General features: G+C 42.1%; 1 protein-coding gene across 1 annotated transcript in view; it reads left to right on the top strand.

The window, feature by feature from the left end:
• Positions 1–576: 576 nt before the first annotated feature.
• Positions 577–21,946, top strand: part of oca2 (oculocutaneous albinism II) — a gene marked incomplete at its 5' end in the record, with an annotated part of 76,137 nt that continues 54,767 nt past the window's right edge. Inside the window, 11 exons of the mRNA XM_080429740.1 lie at positions 577–815; positions 6,080–6,175; positions 6,671–6,868; positions 7,500–7,557; positions 9,800–9,872; positions 12,218–12,378; positions 12,499–12,581; positions 13,017–13,170; positions 18,005–18,076; positions 19,460–19,525; positions 20,446–20,502. Coding sequence (XP_080285866.1) covers positions 577–815; positions 6,080–6,175; positions 6,671–6,868; positions 7,500–7,557; positions 9,800–9,872; positions 12,218–12,378; positions 12,499–12,581; positions 13,017–13,170; positions 18,005–18,076; positions 19,460–19,525; positions 20,446–20,502 — 1,257 coding nt within the window. The remainder of the gene's footprint in view (positions 816–6,079; positions 6,176–6,670; positions 6,869–7,499; positions 7,558–9,799; positions 9,873–12,217; positions 12,379–12,498; positions 12,582–13,016; positions 13,171–18,004; positions 18,077–19,459; positions 19,526–20,445; positions 20,503–21,946) is intronic.

The following is a 21,946-nucleotide window of genomic DNA, read 5'->3' as shown; positions in this document are numbered from 1 at the left end:
AAGGGCACTTAGACTGTGGGTATAGAAGTTTTCCCAGGCAGATCTTATCATATTCATTTTTTAAGCTGCAACCTGAACTCAGGTCTCACGCAGTGCCCCGTGCAAGCACCAAAATATCTACTGTTGAGTTATAACGGAAAGCAGGCTCAACCATAGTAGTGGTCCCAACCCCAGGATCTAATGTCTCAATAGAAGAGCAGGGAGACCAAATACGATGGAGCTTGCAAAAAACACATTTCAAAACCCGCTGTTTTACATCTGTAAACCTGTGATGTGACAATAAAGATGATTCTTATTCTGACACAACAACTGCAGTTGTAGTTATATTGTATTAACATACTCTACCATACAGATTGGTCAAAATAATGTTTTACCTACAAGACACAATCACGCTCCTCTAACATTAAGGCAACCAAATTAGAAGCTACACGTAGCAACTGAGTTTTGAAATCACCTATTCAGGAGGCCTCAAGTGAAAATGCCACTCTGAATCCTATGCAGAGAAACTAAACCGCTTTGTTGTTTTTCACGTTGATCAGATCATCAGCTCCTCATACGCCTTCAGGCTGTCCAACCATGTATTTAGAGAACACCAGCAACCTGGATGAGATGTCCCAAGCATCTGCCCAGGGTCACCAGGGCAGAAACGGCCTGAGGTCGCCAGAGGCGGTGGCAGGGAACTTCGGGGAGTTTCACCTACTGCAGGGCCTCACAGAGAGACGGGAGGCCCAAAAGCTGCAACAGTCTGCGCTTCTGCCGTCCGGACAACGCGTCATTCACCCAGAGGGCTTTGTCCCTGTTCGACAGGAAGACGGGTATGCAACAATCCAATGCTTTTGAATTATGTCACATTCTGACTTTAAGCAACTTTAGTTTTTTGAGGATGAGATGGCTCGTCATTCGTCATTTATACTCAAATGCGACACTGTGTAATGGATGAAATGTTTTAGCTTGCAGAGTCACAGACATGACATTAGTCATTGATGTATGTTGTCCTGTGTGTGTGTGTGTGTGTGTGTGTGTGTGTGTGTGTGTGTGTGTGTGTGTGTGTGTGTGTGTGTGTGTGTGTGTGTGTGTGTGTGTGTGTGTGTGTGTGTGTGTGTGTGTGTGTGTGTGTGTCAGTCACAAGCGCACGCCCGCTTGTGATACACTTTGCTTTTGTCATCAATGTTGCTTTCACACTGCATCTTAAACCCTATATACTTTGTTGACTGGACGTCCCCCACGGCTCTTTCACCCAATGTATGCCTATTATTACATGCCCAGAATAGGGATGCTGGGGTTCATGTGGTTAATTGCTCAGATCTGGTATTCTTCTGTTTGCCAGTTTACGTGGCCCAGTGTGATGACTTGTACAAATGATCAGTAACTATAACAATATAAGTAGTTATATAGTAAAAGTTTATTCTTGCCTTTGTTGATAATTTAGTTTAACAGTGTAGAGAGACAGGAAACAGGAGAGAGAGAGTCAGGGTGTGACATGCAGCAAGGGTCCGCCGGCCTCGGGAATTGAATTTGGGACTTGTGTGTCAGGCATCAGAGCCTATGTGGTGCCCACCTTAACCACCCAGCTATCAGCACCACCTCACTTTTTAAGTTAATATCTCCCCGTCTCTCGTTGGTCATGTCCAGTAACGACACTGTCCAGATCTCCTGAGTAACGAGTACCCCCATCCGTGAAACTTCTCTCTAAAAGTTGTACAGCTCCATTTACCAACAGCGGCAAAACACACTCAACCGTATATTTGAGAGTTATGAGGTTGACAACATGGAGTGACAAATAAAATGGCATAGACTCTGACGTGGCGGTTCAAATTGAAGTCACGCCAAAAGTCAAACATGTTTCGAATATAGGACCACATGGAATTGGTCCAAATTTTTTTTGACGTTGATACTGTAGAAAAAATCTGAATCACACATGTGGGTCAATCGGATTTGGGCCACTTTGCAGTGTGAATGTAGCCTTTGTTTCTGTCACATCTGGGGTTGCAGCAGTCACCGTGACAAGGGTAGCAGCAGCGCGGAAACATTTGTAGACTTTAAAGTAAATCTCTTTATAGTTGTATAACAGCATCGAGAGGATTAATTCAGCAGATACCACTAGGGTAATCTAAATCTACCCCACACACTATCCATCTCTATGATGTAGTGAACTGAATCCAACCAGCCATGATAGAAAACAAGTTTAACCACTTAACCCCTCTGTACGTTTGAAAATTATACTTGGCCTGTTCCTTTTTCCCCTCTACACCAAATGTATTGGTTGCAATTGTGAACAATAGCCAAGTCAGATAATGTATCCATTGGCCAATCATACGGTTCACTGCAGCTCAACTGTCAGTGTGAGTGGTGGTCAGGAGATGTCTATGAACTCTGCGTTTAAAGGCTTGAAGACCATTGTCTGTGATGGAATCAACTACATGCTCTGGTAGGCTGTTCCACACCCAGACAGCAATGTGGAGAAAGCTTCTGTCCAATGTGCGTGTTTTGGAGCCTGGGAGGCTGAGAGCATGTTCTGGTGTGGCTGTGCATAGGCGGGTGGTTCGCCGTCTGACGTATGGTGGAGGGAGCATATTCTGGAGGTCCATGGGCAGTGGGGGGTGAGCACTTTGTACAGGACTGTAGCGGCAGCAACCTGTCTCCTGTGGCTGAGGCTAGGGATGGAGAATTTTATACTGGCAGTGTCCTGGTCAACTCCAATTATTTTGAGGGCCTTCCTCTGGATATTGTCAAGTAAACCAAGATGTATAGGTGGACTCATCCAGCTGAGCGAGGCGTACTCCATGACACTGCGGAGCTGTAGCTTGTGGACAGTTGCTCGGCTCTCTGAGGTGGGTTTACTGGCCACTCTCCTCAGTGCTGCCAGTTTCTGACCGGCCTGGATTGACATTTTGTTCAGGTGTTTCAACCAAGACGGCTTGTGGTCTATTGTGACACCCAGGATGTCAAGCTCATTTGTGGTAGTCAGCCAGTGCCCATCGAAGTGCAGGTGTAGCTGGGATGGAATCCTCTTCCTTCTCCATGAACTTGCACTTTGATGGTTCAAAGGTGGTCTTCCATCGGTCTCCCCAGATGGATATTTGTTGTATATCCCGGTTCAGGCTAGCCTCCACTATCTGCTGGAGATCTTATGCGTGCATAGAGGGTTGAGTCGTCTGCGTACATGTACAGTACGTTCTCACACACTTCAACCAGGTCATCGATGAAGATGGAGAATAGGAGGGGACAGAGCCTTGTGGTACTGAGGCATTGAAGGAACAGGGTTCTGAGGCCTGGCCTAACAGGACAACTCAGATGGATCTGTTCGATTAGGTAGCTTTAGAGCCATGGGAACAGCTTTCCAGACACTCCTCTCGAGTAGAGTTTAGCCATCAGACTGTGATGCCACACTTTATCGAATGCCCCCTGTATGTCCAGGGCTATGACACAGACTTCCTCGCCCAAGTCCAGGTAGTTGTTCCACCTCTGGCAAAGGATGTTCTTTGCTGAAAATAGCTGATCTACAAGATCACAACACGTCACATTGTGAGCTTAGATCAGCTATTTTCACAGAATGTTACCCCCAGAATAGAGATGCAAGTGGTTAAAGTCAAATAAAAAATATTTACAGTACTGTATGTACATACAGTACATACATCTATTTGTATTTTCCTGGATACTTGCAGTAATAGGCTACAAAATATTATAAAACTAAAGAAAAAACGTGGTCTGTTGAGGAAGTGTGCTTGCTGTGTTTAAGCCTTCATCACCAGTTTGACAGCCCAAGGGTTAAAGTCCTTGAAGATTACGAGATTAGTAGAGGGAGACTTTTAATTGGCAATCTCACAAGGATTTCCATCTAGCGTCGTTTTAGCTTGGTGGCGGCTCACTTCTCCATTACATAGCTCTCTTCACGTGACATAGCCTATTATTTACTGTGGACACAATAAGTAACGATAGGTGACTTGATGAAATAGCAAATGCAGCTGAGTGTTTTTGGTTTAATGTGTGTGGATGGGTTGGTGGAGGTAGGGTGTGTGGTGGTGGTGTTGGGGAGCGTGGGGGGTGGCATTATAAGTCTCAGCATAAGAGGAAAAACCGAGGAAAAACTATTTGACAGTGTAGACCATGTGTATTGTCCAAATCGAAAGCTATTGGTCCAGGTGGCTTAGACCTTATTTTGAAGCACATGGTGCAAGTCGTGGATGTTGGTGGGACAATGTCCCAACCTTGGTTTATTGATTGCGGGGTTCCTCAAGGGAGTGTACTTGGACCACACCGTTTCCTTTTATTTATTAACCACATGAACCCTAGCAGCATCACTATCCTTGGCATGTCATAATGTAGGCGAACATTCTGCAAAAATAGCAGATCTACAAGCTGATCTTGGAGAGCCGATCTTGTGGATCGGCTTGTAGGGATTAGGTGTAGAGGGAAATTTGGTGTAGAGTAGTAAAAGTGTGATGTTAAATATTTTTGGGCGGTGAAACCGCCCCTATAAGTGAGGTTTGGATATTTGTACAACAAATCCTGCGCTGTGATTGGCCAAAAATGTACCCCGCCTAACCCTGCACTGTGATTGGCCAATCACAGTCTATTCAGGACTGTGATTGGCCAGTGTCACATGACACATGTGCATAGCCCTACATAAGAAACCATAACTTTAAAAAAATCATACATTTGTTTTTTTTAAAGTTATGGTTTCTTCCATCATAAAGAGTGTTTCAATAAATGTATTTATTTTTTGTACATGATTGGTTGACTCCATTCAGTATTGTGATTAGCTAGCAAGACACCGCCCACTTCACACAGGGTGTGATTTTTTATATGCTGATGACTGTACAAGTCTGTGGAATATGTTCTGTTGTAAATGGTAAATGGTGCATTTATATAGCGCTTTTATCCAAAGCGCTTTACATAGATTGTGCATTACATTCACCCATTCACACACACATTCATACACCGATGGCGGAGGAAACCATGCAAGGCACCAACCTGCTTATCGGGAGCAATTAGGGGTTCAGCGTCTTGCTCAAGGACACTTTGACACTAAGTCTGGGGGAGCCCGGGATCGTACTGGGAACCCTGTGGTTCCCATCCGGTCACTCTACCCCTGAGCCACTGCCGTCCCATGTTGTCATCAAATATTAATAACATCAGCATTTTTGGCTGGATTCCAGCCAAATTCACACCACCAGTGCTAGTGATTCACTGGTACTAACCCTGGCACTGCTCCCATGAGTCGCCCCCGTCTCTACCCACAGAAGTCTTAATTGAGTGAGAGTTAACAGAAATGCTAATAAACAGCTTAGATTTTCCAAAAGTGTAGAATGTGCTTCCTCACTCCCTTATCATATGCACATGTGCAATTTGTGATCAATTAGAGGAGAAACTGTTTCTCCCACAGAGGCAAAATTCCTTATTTTATAGTAGGATATAGTATGAAAAATCAATCAATCAGCCACCTGTATACTCGAATAAGGCACTTTGCTAGCATTGCTGCCTTGGTACTTTGCACTAATTTGTGAAAACTCGTCTGTGAGTGCTCATAGATATACGTATTTACTGTATTTACAGTATATGCATACGGTTTTGTGTTTGTGAGGAAGAGTGACCAACTAAGAGTTACTTAGCGTGTGTGTGTGTGTGTGTGTGTGTGTGTGTGTGTGTGTGTGTGTGTGTGTGTGTGTGTGTGTGTGTGTGTGTGTGTGTGTGTGTGTGTGTGTGTGTGTGTGTGTGTGTGTGTGTGTGTGTGTGTGTGAGAGAGAGAGTGCGTTGAGCCTCAGCTGTGCTGTCCCTGATGGTGCAAGCCTGCAGGAGCCTTCCAGTACACTATGCTACAACAGGGGTGACAAGGGGCGCTTAAATGATCCCCTCGGGTGCCAAAGCACCAGCTGCTACCCCACCTCTCTGCCACTAGCGGGTTATAAGGCCTTTGACAAACTCCTCCACCTTTTGATTGACAGCTGTGTGAGCAGGCAGCTGAAAAGATTTTCATCTGGGGTCATGGTTTATAACCTCTCTGTATTCTTTCAGTTTTTAATAGCTTTGGTGGTGTCCACTTTCTCACTGGTTTCTGACTCATTGGATTGCTTTTCAGAAACAGCTTCAGCATGGTTAATATCCTCAGAAGGAAAAGTAACCAGGCCAACATCACAGAGAGGTCACCCCTGTTGAGAATCCCCCCAGATGACAGGTAGGTCAGGTATTGTGCTCGATTAATTGAATGCATATTTTTTTTTTCCAGAGTGACCGTATATGCAACCAAATTTAACTGAGGCCATCCATTATCCTGCAGTTGTATAATTACCTTTTTCCCCAGATGAAAGGGGATTTTTCCTCATCACGGTCACGTCGTTCGAAATGGCATTAGGGGGACATGATGAGATGGCTCGTCTCAGGACATCCGTATCATCATAGTCACACTTATTCAATTCTCAGTGTTGTAGAACCCCCGTAATTACATTCAGATTTCAAGGTGTTCATCTTTTTTGGGGGACAACTTATTTATGGACATAGCAGTATTACATAATTTAATATCGTACATCCACAGCTGGTGGCCTTTGAAGTGTGACAGTGTGGCCGTGTCTTGTTAACACAGATCATCATCATCGAGACACAAAATCGAATCACAGCAAGTGGAAACGATGGCGCTGCCCAATTTTCCGACAACATACATTTTGTTTTTCAGCGTAACCTACATGACCCTGCATGACCCGAACTTTGTGGAAGGGGATGAGCCCTGGGAGACTGGCTCCCTGGACATGGAGAAGAGGTATCGAATGGGGAGCGAGGTCAATGGCCTGTCACTGCACCGCTCTGGGTCCTCAGAGAAGAGTGACCCACTGGACACCCTCAGCTTGAACTTCAGACTCCACAGCAGCATCAGGTGACCGAAACATCACCATAACCAACTATGTACCACATAAACAGGCCTTAACCACTTAAATCACATATACAGTACTTCATTGACTGGGGTCCCCCAAAGGGCTATTCTTGGCATTCTATTTTTTGCCTCTACACCAAATCTCTTAGCCGTAGATCATCTATTTTCCACAAATGTTTGCTTATTTTCGCAGAATTATGACATGCCCAGTATAGGAATGCTACGTTTTTTGTGGTTACACTGCAAAAGCTGTCCGGCAGCAACCAGCTAACTCCAAAAAATTTCAGGAAATTACAAAAAATCCACAAAGAAAATGGAGTTTTTGTTCATCATTGATAAGAACAGCTAAATGGACCTCCAAGCTCACAATGAGGTTTAAGGTCAAAAGGGGGTGGAGCCTGGAGTCAGCTAAACCAGCTAACTCCATCCCCCTTTGATGAACCTAGCTGGTTTAGCAGAAAGTTTGAGGATCCAATCGAGTTTCTGCCGGACAGCAACAAAATGTAAAACTCAATTGTAAATGTAAACAAAATGTGAAACTAACAGTGCAAGATGTCTGAATTCTGCTTCCAATAACATTTCATTTTCTGATTTGCCAAATACTAAACTGCCCTTTTTTCCACTTTTCCCCCAGATGTTGTTTCAAATTCTCCAAAATTGCCTGTATCTTTTCCATCGTGGTTCTCTGCAGTGTAAGTGGATGAGTGTTCCATATTAGGTAGCATTATATTGTTACAAGTACCATGATTTACTGCAGTGCCATCCAGAGGTGGTGGAACCTTGTTAAGGTAATTAAGAAGGCAAGGACAGCGCTCCAATTTGACAATGTATTGCCACACATTGCTACAATAAATTCTGTCCTTGTCTCCTTATTTATTATTGACTACTTTAAGGATTCAGCACCCTTATGGAGTCAAGTTCTCAGTTCTCAGACTGATTTTAGTCATTTTCATAAGATTAAAGAGTATTAGAATTGGTTAGCCATAGAATACAGGTTCAGAAGCATCTTCCATAAAACCCTAATGGTCTTAGATATTTCATAAAAGCAAAGTTTAAAGCCTCAACCTGCAATTAGTTCAACTAGTTGGCTGTATGTAGAACAGCATACATCATAATTCTATACAATATACTGTGTGGTGCTAATTGTTTAGGAAACAATACTAGTGTGGATAACTCCTTTCACGCTGTTTCACAAATCACAGATTGGGACGGCCTAACAAACATTTTCAGACATGAGATTTGTATTTGCTTTAATCCCAGCAGTTTTTAGTTTGAATTATAAATTGAGTGAATTTTATTTCATTTTCTACCTTCTACATTAAGATAAACAATATGCTAAAGAAATCTAGGATTTGACTACCTTTTAATCAGACAATATCGTACACAAGTAAGACGCGCGAACGCGGGAAGCGAACGCAGCTGGAAAATAACAATAAGAAGAATAGAAAGGAATGAGCAATTGTAGAGAAGTGGGTGGTACAGTGAAATTAGTGAGAACAGGGCCGCCACAAGAAGGCTCCATACCGCTAGCCCCATTCAGCCACTACTCTGAGATCTGTCAGCAGCCAATGAGAGCATGAGTCACATGGGGGCGCGGCTGCACACAGGCAGTGCACACAATACTGCACACAGACAGACAGACAGACAGACACACAACCCGAGCACGGTTTCATAGTAAGCTCCACTTGCGCGGAGGCGCGCCTTTCTCCTTCCGCTGCGTTCGCAATAAAGAAGTCATCATATTTATTGGTACAGCTGAAAACTAGATTTAGTTTTGTTTCATTTATTTTACATTCACGGTAGTATAACTCCTTCTAGCGCCATCTGTGACCTTCCGATTCACAGTAGCTCCAATGACTGAGAGGCCAGGCAAAACTTCTTTCGACATCATATTGCAAATTTGAAGGTGTTGATATTCCTACGGATGTCTGTAGTAAAAGTGGGATGGTAACATGATATTCCACTGTGAAACAATTGTTTAACCACTTACAGTAAACCCAAGCTTTCCCCACAATAACAGAAAACTGAAAATACACTAGTGTAGAGCCCTGAGGGACTCCACTCAACCATATGGGGTTTAAATGGTTAAATCTGGGTTTTTTTGACAGCCTGTGCAGAATTTCACTCAGAAGCACACACTCCTAATTAGCAGCAGTGTCCAGGATGCAAGGAAAAGCACACTTCTGTGTTTTTTTCATGTGAAATTCTGTGCAGGCTGTCAAAAACCTGATCTAAACAGCTGTTGTTTCATAGCATAGCAGAATATAATTTGACTACTCTTAATTTTACAACAGACGAACATATACCTTCAAATTTGCCATACGACATTGGAAAATAGACCTCGTCAAAAAAAAAGTACAACTTTTCCCCAGTGCTGGATAGCAATGCTATAGTTCTGGGCTACAGCGAAAGGGTATAGGTCACAGATGGGGATAAACTCCTTCAAAATATATCATATCTATCTAGATTATGTCTCATTAGATTATGATCTCAACAAACTCTTATTTTAAGTCCTCGTTATTGACCACGATCACCCCCCCCCTCAAATTAGTCCTACCTTTAACTACTTACCCGTTCTTTCTTTCTTTCTTTCCCTTTTATTTCCAGAAATAAGATGGTAGATATACAGTAGCAGACACTACTTTGGACTATCTAGTACAAAGTAGTTTGTACAGGACAAACATGAGGCTATGGTTCTTGCTTAACAGAGCATCTCACTGGAGTGTAATCATGAACCTCAAGTCACACTTGGAAAAAGTAATTTAGAATTTGTGTGAAATTAATGAACAACAACCACCTATAATCCACAGTGGCTTTGTATCTGAGACTGCTGGGTAATTACAACTATCTTTTTCTGACTAAAGGTTGTTGGACATTTTGTTCACAACTTTTATGAGTTTTGTGTGGTCATTGAACATGTATTTATGGTTTCAGCTGTTCTTCAGTATGTATCCGGACCGAGACAATCCCTGGAGAATGCTGGCAGTTTCATCCACAGACAGCTTCTGTATCCTTGACCTTACCTATTGTAGAAAAACTGTAAAATGGCTGCTTGTGACATACATTAGACATGCATGCATCTCTTGTTCTAAATGAATAATCAGTTATAAACTAGTGTACTAGTGTATAATATAAACAGTGGTGGACAAACTACTCAGCACCTGTACTTGAGTCAAAGTATAGAGATACTCACTCGCTAATGTTCATTATAAGATGGCATAATTTACATCTGCTAACTGCGTCTCATTGTTTGGCTATGGACAGTTCAGAGATCTGCCTACCAATGACATTATCGATCTTTCTTGAAAGTTAGAATGCTTAAATGGTAGCCATTGTTCTTGCATTAATAAAGACAAGTTTGAAATCTTGTTTGAATTGACCAAACCTGCCTACCAATGATGCCACTGGTAGGCAGGTTTCTGAACTGTCCATAGCCCTCCTCTGAGATACAGACTGAGTAAACAGAAATGGTGCCATCTTATTATAATGAGCATTAGTCAGTGATCAATTATATGAAGATAGGTTGAAAATGAGTGAAGTGGTCCTTTAGTTCATAATGTATTTTTGTAAGTTTGGGTCCCAGGGGGGTCCTTTCCTAGAAATGTATCGGTAGTCAAAAGTACAATATTTGTCTTTGAAATGAAAGTGGAGTGAAAGTCATAAGCTTAAAAAAAAAAACAAAAAAAAAACTGTCAAGTAAGGTAAAATACAACATTTTTCAAAAATGTCTTTAGGAAGGTTTCAGGAATTGAAAGCCTACAGTTTCTATTGCCTTGAATTTCCCATCGATGATGTCACTGGTAGGCGCCGGGCGGGTTTCTGAACTGTCCACAGCCCTCCTCTGAAACACAGACAGGGTAGACAAAAACGGTACTGTATTATAATGTGCATTAGTGAGGACCAATTATATGAAGATAGGTTGAAAATGTGTGAAGTCGTCCTTTAAGTACAGTACTCAAGTAAATGTTCTTCGTTACTGTCCACCACAAGAAACATACCTAATCAGCTTGACACTGTCCCAATCGCAATCACATTTTCCATCATCACACATAAGGAGGTTTCTGGCAGAGCGAATGCTCACTAATTGAGGCTCAAGTGTCCTGGGGCGTTGGAAGCGCATATTTCAAAGAAAGTGGCAGGACAGAGTCGTCAGACACTTGTAATTCTGTGCTCCGGGACATTATATCTCACTAGATTCCCAGTACTTGATTAACGATCAAAACTATAAACCGTGTCATCCTTGAGGGCCGCTGTCACACTTAGAATCTCCCCAATTACCCCATTGTTATATCCTGTCATTGCCCCTGTGCGGAGGGATATGAGCTGTCCAGTCTGGGCACTCGCAGTGTTGTGTGTATGTTCGGACAGAGCTTCGATCTCCATTCTTTTTTTATCCCACGATTTTGTAACCCTTTTTCACCCGGTGCCAATTTGATCCTGGGCACTACACTCTCCCCAACAGCCTAGAGAGCCCAGGGCCGAGCTCATGCCTTCTTTAATGCATGAGAGCCAACTGACCTTCTTGTCACCTGACAGGGGGGAGTTTCCCCGGTAGGACGTAGCGCGCGGAAGGAACACGTTATTCCAACCAACTCCATCAGGTGCCCCGGCTGTCATGGGGGAGGCGGTATAGCGACCAGGATTACTACATGTTTTTGTGATTAACTACCCTAGGAGACACGGGGAGAACATGCAAATTCCACACAGAGTAGGCCCTTTCGCCAACGTATGGACACGCCCCCAGCGCCCACACCTGACACCCCTGGCGGGAATCGAGCCCAGGACCTTCTAGCTGTGAGGCGACAGTGCTACCGACTGCGCCATCGTGCCCTCGATCTCCATTCTACGCCCCTTTTAACACATCAAGTGCCAGAGGTTTTTTAAAACAGGGTACATCCAGTGCCACCGATCTTACCGTTTACGCTGAGCTGTTTAGAGCTGTAGACGCCTCGACGAGGACCTGGATGTAAACAAAGGGTGTCTGCGCGATGGTCGAGGGTCCCGACTAACGCCTGGAACAATTGTATTTCTAACGCAATCTGCCATTGCAGAGTGATCGCCCATCGAAAATGGCTCGTTTTCACCACAGTAAAAAGATATGGAGATAAGGACCTTTTTCTCAAGATCCTATCATTGGAGTGGACGGGAGGTACGTTTTTTGGACTAGATTCACATCCGTCCATTCCATTTTACAGGGTCCGCGGATCATTCCTAAGTTGCAATAGAGCGCCTGTGGAAGATCTACGGTTATGGCACTCGTGTTTGGCACTCAATGTAACAATGAGTTAAAAAGTGTTGCCTTCAATGTTATTCTGCCTTCATAGTGTTTCCTTGACAGTATGTGCACCGCAGCCATGAACCTGACCAATTTCCGCGACAATGCTCTGCTGAAGCTGCAGGTGGGAGGTGCGTTCACGGGAGGGAAAGTGGTTGACCTGACCAATCAGGAGTACATACTCATCCAGGTGGAGCAGACAGAGGAGGCGGGGCCACGGAGGAGGCGGCCTCAGCAGGTAACGCTTCTCCACGTGATACGATAATGACTGCTTACTAGAGTGCTGCTCATAATTGCTGCTTATGAAAAGGTAATGGCAAAGGTACTTGAGTGTTTCTAAATTGTAACTGGTGAACAGGTGATTCATAACTGGACCATACCTCTGCACGGTGAACGAAGTGACCAGATAGTGGTGACGAAAACATTCGAAATGCTAAGCAGGTACCCTGAAACACATTAAAGTCATTCTGTATAACTTTTTTCAAGTAAAAGCAAAGTCATTTTTGATATAATCTTTCACTGGTATATTTTTCACAACAATCGTTCCACAAACTTCTCTAAACAATCCTAATAAACTAAACAAAATCAACTAAACAATATATACAACAATATACTACTGCACATAGTTAGTGAGTATCTGCCCCTGACAGTCCCATCAAAATGATGCAGGCACCGGAAATGTACCAGAAATTTATATATTTAGTATTTTGTATTATAATTTATTTTTACCCAAACCATGCGCGTGCATCAAAAATAAAAATACAGAATTATGTATTGTACTATATATTCATATAGGCCTACTTTATATCATACAGTATGACAACTTCATTCAGGTCATATTCTCTGTGTGTTGTCCTTCCTATCCTTTCCAAACAGTGGGAACGTCATCATCTCGGTTCAGGCGTTCGTACAGGAAAATGCAGTGGTGCCTCTATCCATGACCCACCAGTCGTTCTACGTCAACGTGGAGACTCAGGTGGCCATCGCTGGAGTCATCCTGGCTGGCGTGTACATTCTCATCATCTTTGAGGTAAATGGCTCCGACTGGTGATTAAGTACACAGCATGTGCTCGTACATCTTTGCTCAAACCACACTCTGACACGTTAGATCATGATGAAGTTCACAGCCCAAATGGGGCCATTTTGAACTCTTAAGAGTGAAATATAGAAGATATATATAGAAGCTACTAACTCGACTTTTTAACCACTTGAACCCTAGCATCCCTTTTCTGGGCATTTCATAAAAGGGAATAGGAAACATTTGGCGGAAATAGGTGAACATTTTGCAAAATGTAGATCTTCTATTTTGTGCAGGAGATTTGTTGTAGAGGGAAATGGTTAATGGCCATGGTTAATGTACATAACTTTGTACAGCGCCTGTGTTATTTTGCACAGAAACATCTCTTGCTTGCAACCGAATATCGATATTCCCAGACTATTGCATACAGTATCAATATGGTTTTATCACAAGCAAGCTGCATCCGTATCCCTCAGGCCAGAATGCAGCTGCCATCTATTGTAGCGCATCTCAAATGAGCGTCAATTAGAAGGTCTAATCTCCCTGAGCCAGACGACTGTGCGAACCCGTTAAGCTGGGTTGGCAGGGACAAATACCATGACGGAACAATCAACAGCAGACCCAGAGAGATGACAGCAACGTCGGGCTTGGTGCAAACCGACAGGGCAGGCATCAGCTCGCTTGCTTCACTGCCAAGTGAACTGATATTCAGATCTTACTTGAAAGGACAGCTGACAGGGCAAGGCCCTTCCTGGTGACTCAGCAGTCTGTATGCTGTGCACAAACACACAACAACCTTCTGATTTTTAGGCTAGAATCAGAAACGAACCGGCACGAAAAGCCAAAATACACCCCGCCAAGAGAGGGTTTATGATTACATTATTTTAGCTTACGTTAACCGGGGTCCCTCATGGGTCTATACTCGGTCCCCGTCTTTTTTCTCTCTACACCAAATCTCTCTGCCAGAAATAGCCGATCTACAAGCACACAATGCGACACAGATCGATGTGTTGTGAGCTTGTAGATCTGTTAATGTCTCCAGATGTTCACCCCAGAATAGGGACGCTAGAGCTCATGTGTTTGATGACTTTCACACAAAAGGAACAGTATACATTTACACATGAATGACTATTATATCTATACCCCAAATTTCTGAAAAATACCCTAGATTTTAGATGTCCTCTACTGCCTCTCTCCGCTCTCTCTCCTCTGCACTGTCAAATAAAGCAGACATACATTTGAATTTCAAAAGAACTAAAAGAAACGGTGAGGTATCCTACTAGAAGAGCATATACCTGGCAACACAGACATACTGGAGCTGAAAGAAACTAATAAATGTCTGCTTGGGCTGCCCACAAATCTATCATGGTTTCTGTCCGACCTCTACTCGCCTGGACACTTTATTGCGATGCAGTTATACAATACCTATTGTGGATTATGACTATCGCAGGAAATGATATCTTTCCTTGTCTGTATTCTTCACAAGGCAAATAACAGGAGAGGGTGTCAGCTTTGTTCTGCTTCGTTCTGTATTGTCCATAATCTTGAGAGATGGAATCTGATTCAGGGTGCTTCAAGCTTAATTTATACTTAGTTTTTGCACGGGTGTCGCAGCGCAACGTGTTGTGAGCTTGTATATCTGCTATTTCTGGTGTGCAACTAAGAATAAATCTGGCTTCAGGAAATGGTGCATTTACTGTAGCACCATTTACCATTTAAAATGCTTTTATCCAAGGTGCTTTACAATGTACGTTAAACTCACCGATGGATAGAGGAAACCATGCAAGGCACCATACCTGCTCATCTGGAGCAGAAGGGCTTCAGTGTCTTGCTCAAGGACACTTTGACACTAACACAGGAGTGGCCAGGTTGTACTGGTAACCTTCCGATTCCCAAGCAGTCGCTCTACATCCTGAGCTACTGCCGCCCCTAAAGTCAGGTCTGTGAGTGGTCTTGACACGACCAAGTAGCCTATGTCGTTGAACAGTATAGCAAGATCCACATGTACACTAACAATTATTGTCATTAACTAACATGGGTATGACATACTAACAGGGTATAATTGCCCACAGCCGTAACCCATTAAGACCGGGAAAGCATCTGTCATTTTAGATTTTAACCATTAGTTAGACTTGTAGAGCTTGTAGATCTGCTCTTTTTGAAAAATCATGAACATGTGTGCAAATCTTTGAATATATATTTTTAAGCAAACATTTGTAACTCAAATCTTTGCTTCTGGGAGTCCCTGGAACTAAATATTTTGAGATGAGGGTCCCCGGCCAAATACATATAATTTTGGGGGTCCTTGACATGAAAGAGTTTGAGAACCACTGATATCATAGCAACATAAAACCGTTAGGATTTAAAAGACATTTGTAGAATCGGCCTCAGGTCTTAATGGGTTAAAAGACAGGTTTCGTTACTCTGACAATGCTTATAGCACAACAGATGTCATGTTTGGATGTAAATGAAACATAATTAGTCTGTCGCCCCTCCTCTGATTTCACCATTTCAGTGCACTAGGTGCACATTATAAATAAGGGTGCTTGTTTTGTTTGGCCCATAGTCTGATTGCCAGTTAAAAAAGCTTTGATTAATCTGTTTGATTTCTAACAGCTTTAATGGTTCTGTGCGGTCCAGGGATTAAACTTTCACTAACTTTCACCATGACACTCCCCTTAATACCCACAAGCTCACAACGCGTTGCGCCGTGTTGTGATCTAGTGGATCGGTTTAGGGCGTTAAACATAATTTATCAAAGGGTGGGAGTGAATGACTGTACAGTAGCACAGCCTGAAACCCGAAAGCTTAATAATGTATCTCACCTCGCTAAGGGGGGATTCTCTCTTGGCCAAGCTTTAGATGTTTGTTTTCCCACGTGTGAGACCTCGGTCCGAATCTCGTGTGTTACATGAGCACAATACTTCCACTAGCTCTTTTCTCTGACATACTTTATAAAAGTACTGGAGTTCTTTTCTTGTTGTTGCTATTCCTCGATTTTCCTTTCCTTGGCAAGGTACCAGTGGCTTTATTATATTGTCAGAAGATTATTAATTGCAGTAGGAAGGTAAAGGTCCAAATGCCCTTGGAGAAAAAAAAACAACAACCATCAGCCAAGCAAGAATTAAGGTCAAAGCAGTAATTATTCATAAAAGTTTAGAGGTACAGCGCCTGTAGTTGTGGAAGTCGCTTGACATTTATGTTGTTGGTGAGAGTCATACTGTTGATCTGGATCGCATTCACCAATATACACGAGGTGACCTACTTCCGTGACATTTACTTCAATTAAATAAAGATGTCCGGAGAGCGGTTGGGGCTTCCGCTGCATGGTTACATAGTCACGCTTTATCACAGGCCTCAATTTTTAATAATGGACGCATCAAACATGACTGTGGTGGGAAAAGTCCTGGCGGGTAAGAGCTACTCCAAAGAGCTTCTTGATTTGCAGTACATGCAACCATTTACTGTCTATCCAGGCCTTTGTCACAGAGGATATATCATTGATGTGCATGCAAGCTGCTATTGACAACGTGTGCTTTAATTATGCTTCATATTTTGGTAACAATTGATAACACATCACTTTGGCGTGATTCAACATTTCTTTGAATTCTATCTGTGGGCTGAGATTGCTTCTAGAACAGTGGTTCTCAAACTTTTGCATATGTATTTGGCTGGGGACCCATATCTGAAAGTATTTCCACATTTTTCAAGTAAAAGATATCCCCCTCCCCCCCCGAGCCCACTTTAAGAACCACTGCTCTTGAACAGGGTGTTTTCTCGACATACTGGACTGATGAACACTGTTCTGCAGTCTTTGCTTTGTCACAGGGATTATAAAACAATAGGCAAGTTAATCACATCTTCCCCTGGGATGGCATGAAGCCGACAACAAGTCTCACCTAATTAGGGCAGAGCAGGTTGCTGTCATTAGTTGACACTTCATCAGCCCTGATCAACCACATCTCTTCATGAAAAAGGGGAATATGGAAATGAGAAGAGGGAATCTTTGGCTTACACTCGGTGCAGGTTTCTATGACAAAGAACACTGAAGTCACCGTTGGTTTGTTATGCAAATGCGCACGTGTGTGTGTATGTTTGTGACAGAGAGAAATGGCAGAACTTATTTTCTGAAATGCAATTACATATAATCTTGTTTGTTTAAACCAACCACTTTCATCCCTATTCTGGGGGAATGTTAAGCAAAGATATGAGACACGCCAGGGCAGTCTATGTGAGACATGACTTTTGACAGGATCCAAGTGTCTCAATAGAAGAGCAGGGAGACCAAATACAACCACTCCAATTGTATAAGTTACGGTATATTGCTAAAGAATAGATTGTCAGGTTTTACTTAGCCTCGCTCCCATGCAGCCTTTAATCATCTGCGAAGAGAAAAGCCTGGTCACGACCTAAGCAGTGAGTCATATAGTCATATAGTCTATAGGGGTGGGGACTTCCGTCTGACGTATTTCCCCCGGAAACGACCAATCACAACACTCGTTTCATTCACGGAGAATGTAAACAGATTTGTAAAGCGTCAACGTCATTCCCTTGGGCGGTACTTCCGCCAAATTCTAGTACTTCCGTTTAGACACTCAACCGGCTAGGTCTTGCCCAGCGTGGGTTACACTTGTACAGTAAAATGAACACTGAGGATTTTACATTGTAGATTGGGGAGATAAAAATCGTATCAAGTGGGGGTCCGTGGCGTGATGCATATCAAACTGGGGTTCTTAAATAAACCATAAACGGGTTGAGAATCACTGGTGTATATATTATATTCAGTTAATTTGATCCTTTTCATTGTAACACAGACTCTTGTTTTGTCTATTGTTTTGTCTTTCAGATTGTCCACCGCACCCTGGCTGCCATGCTGGGCTCTTTGGCTGCGTTAGCTGCCCTGGCTATCATTGGTGATGTAAGACGACTCCTCCTCTGTTCCATTCTATGATTGTGTCTAGGGTTTGATTTGTAAAAAATAAATACAAATGTGAGATACTTTCTCTATAAAAACCAAAACAAAAAATCTGGCCAAAATAGGGTATTGTATATACAGTAAAAAAAAATCATTATTGTCTACGCCAGGCCGAAAGGCATGGCGAGAGTATGTTTTACCCCCTGTCCGTCCGTCCGTGTGTGTGTCCGTCCGTCCGTGTGTGTGTCCGTCCGTCCGTGTGTCCGTCTGTCTGCGAGCAGCTAATCTCCGGCACCGTTGGCCCGGTCGCTCCGAAACTGTGCACACACACTCCCTGGATGCCAATTCAGAACCTCACATGGGTCGATTTGTGCGAAACCCATTTACTCCTACAGATTTTATCCAAACGTCATGCAAATCGGTACATAGTATCTCTATAGTCATGTGATCAACACGGATTATCCAATTTTCCATATTCCATCCTCATTGGCTAAGGTTGGCTTCCAAGGTTTGCAGGATTGGTCCGTTTTCAACAAAATGCCTCAAATCATGAACGCAGCTTGCGCTTTCCGTGAAATTTCACACGCACATTCCCACTAGGCCAAGGAAGAAATGGCACCCATTCACATTGGCCTGTTATAGCGCTACCAGGAGGCCACAATAACGTACCTCACCTGGCGGAGACCTGTGCTCCGAGGAGCACTTTTTCTAGTTATTATTAAATTGTTAAATTGTGATATTATCAAACATAAATATCAAACATATCAGACAGTCTACATTTACCAAAAGAAAATGCATGTACTTCAGTGTGACCAGATGCAGTAGGGATAAAGAATGAATGATCAGAGGGGGATATCAAAAGCAGAAGCCTGAATTCCACCCATCCTCCCAAGCAAATCCAACCCTGTTTGTAACTTTCACCACACTCTGGCACAAAAAACAAACAAAGAACAATTGTTAATTCAGCATCATCCAGTCAGTTGTTCCAAGTGCCCTCTGAGGTACTGTATATGACCATGGTACAGTAGAAGCATATGGGCATTCAGAGGCCTATTGACAACAGGCTAAACTTTCTCAAGCATGAAATCTGGCACCCCTTGCGGCTGGGAATAAGTGCTTACCACACAACTGTTGGTAAATCCCACTAATACTTTGTGCTGTGACCCAGGGGGCATTGGAAAGCTATCCTTTTGAAATGGAGGATTGTGCGGGATTCCATTGACAAACAAAAGCTCTCATTCACAACGGTCACTCACAAATAAACACCAAAGGGGGAGGTCCCAATGAAGCATATAATAATGCTTAATGCTCAAATAAAGATAACAATTAAAGCGTGTCTTCCTATAGAGAGAAAAGCTTTGTCTAATCCATGTGTCTGCTATGTAGAGGCCCAGTCTGGTGACAGTGGTAGAGTGGATTGACTACGAGACCTTGGCCCTGCTGTTTGGCATGGTGAGTGAGAGACTACAATTAAACATGATGAAAAAGTGCACTTTAACATTGTCTAGTTTCTAAAAATCTCACATTTCACATCTCATATCCAAAGATCGTCCTCAGACTGATGGCGTTTTGCATTGTAATAAGGTCAAGGCTTTTTCCTTTTTCAAATGTTCTGTCTGGTTCATGTACTTCTTAACAACTGCCTCTGAATTGTTTCTATGGAGCGAAGCCCTTAGTGATCGACAGTAGATGTTTCCAAAGCCGGTCTCCATAGAAACACTGACGTCCAAGTCTGTGTCAAATTGAACACTGCGTCTGAAAAGTTCCATATTATGTGACCGGAACATTAAAACCATAGGGTGTCACATTTGTAACATGTGACAAAGCAATGTCCTCTCCCAGTACGTCCATGTGTGTCTCTTGTGTAGGGTTGCAACAATTGATTATATTCTATACTGGTTATCAAGTGCATTTAAAAAAAAAAACATTAGAAAAAATGTATTTATAATATAAATATTTTATATTATATATATATTATATATCAACAAATCAATCTTATTAATTTCTTATACAGTAATTAACTAAATCAATTAGTCTGATTAACCACTTAAGCCCTTTATACTTTGTCATACAACGGTTTTGGGACGTGTTGTGAGCTTGTAGATCGGCCAGTCAAACAGCATCACCTCATACATTTCCTAGTGTATGAGGGACTGCTGTAGCTGCATTTACATTTTTTTTGTAGTAGGAAAATAGATAGGAGGAAAGCCAGAAGATTCACAGTGTAGGAGAGCTCTGGTGGGATTCAGACCATGGCCACATTGGCCAGTTATGTGTGATTCCAGACTAGGCATAATAATATACTAAATACTAATATAATTGATAATCAGATTAATATATTATTAATGTGTGTGTACTTTTATTTCTTACAGATGATACTTGTGGCCATATTTTCCGACACAGGATTCTTTGACTATTGTGCTGTGAAGGTGAGTTGGCATTATAAAAAATTACAGCACTGAAATGACCAAGAAAATATAATCAATAATCAATGAAAACAAAGCCATATTTTGTACACCAAAAAACTGTCATTGCAATTGGTTGTACAGTTATTATGTATGTATGATATCAAGTGTCTGGAGGTATTGGAAACTGTTTTTACACATTTTTGAGTCTCGAAGTGAAACCATTAATGGTCACGCTTTGACTACCAGTGTTACAGTTTCAGCACAAACGTTTCTTCAGCATTATTACTGTATAATGTTGAACAAGACTTTGTGCTGAAACATGCACTTTCTTTTGTTGTTTTTTGCTTGCTACACATGCCAGTTCAACCACATGAACCCGGCTACTTAGTTGACCAAAGTCTCCCAAGGCTCTATACTAGGCACGTTCCTTTTTCCCTCTACACCTTAATGTATTTGCTGGAAATAGCTGATCAACATGCTCACAACGCATTGCAACGTGACGTGAGCTTGCACAACGTGAGCTTGTAGATCAGCTATTTTCGCTGAATGTGTTCACCAGAAGAGGTATGAATTAATTAATTAATTAATCCCTATTGTAAAATAACTTTTCTAGACTTTGCACCCGGTAAGAAATTACTAGAAGAAGTTTGAATAGTGCTCAAATCCTCTTAAGTTATTAGACAGTATTCTTGGCATCGTCTTTGAACTGTAAATTAACATTGATATTATTAAGCCAAGCTGGGCCACAATTTTGCAATGACAACTTAAGTGAAATAACACTATTTAATGACACTTCATTCTAATTTGGGGATTTATTTTAATCTTACAGTTTACCTCTGTGTCCCACTGCAGAAATATAATGGTAATGAGGACAGTGCTCATAATAACAGTGACATTCATATAATAGTTTTTAAATTATTATTAAAAAAAAACAATATTGTTTTTCATTTTTGTCTTTTACCTGTCTGTATAAAAACATGACAGATGTATTTGTTCAATGTCAATAAATAAATCTTTATAAAAACAAAATTAACCACTTAAAGGGATATTTCATTTTCAAAAAAACTTTGGGTCATTTTATCATCTACTCAGGCCTTTGTGAGCCCCCCAGACAGTTTTTAAGTTGCTTGATTCACTATTTAGATATTTGATATTCATTTTATCAGACACGCCCCCTTCCTATACAAACCCATAATAACTTCAAACTAAATTTTTAACGTGTTAGATTCATCAAAAACACCCGTCCTTGGTTCTGGTGACTCACCCTGCCCTCCTAAAACGCGAGGGGCCGTGTTTTTTCGATAACTTATTATTATTATTATTTATTTTTTCATTTTCCAAAAAAGGAACACGGCCCCCTCACGTATTAGGAGGGCAGGGTTAGTCACCAGAACCAAGGACGGGTGTTTTTGATGAATCTAACATGTTAAAAATGGAGTTTGAAGTTATAATGGGTTTGTATTGT

This window comes from Gymnoscopelus braueri (assembly GCF_963280865.1).
Source record: "Gymnoscopelus braueri genome assembly, chromosome: 6".
Classification (NCBI taxonomy): Eukaryota; Metazoa; Chordata; class Actinopteri; order Myctophiformes; family Myctophidae; genus Gymnoscopelus; species Gymnoscopelus braueri.
Note: the sequence above shows the minus strand (reverse complement) of the source record. Positions and strands in the feature narration are given on the sequence as shown.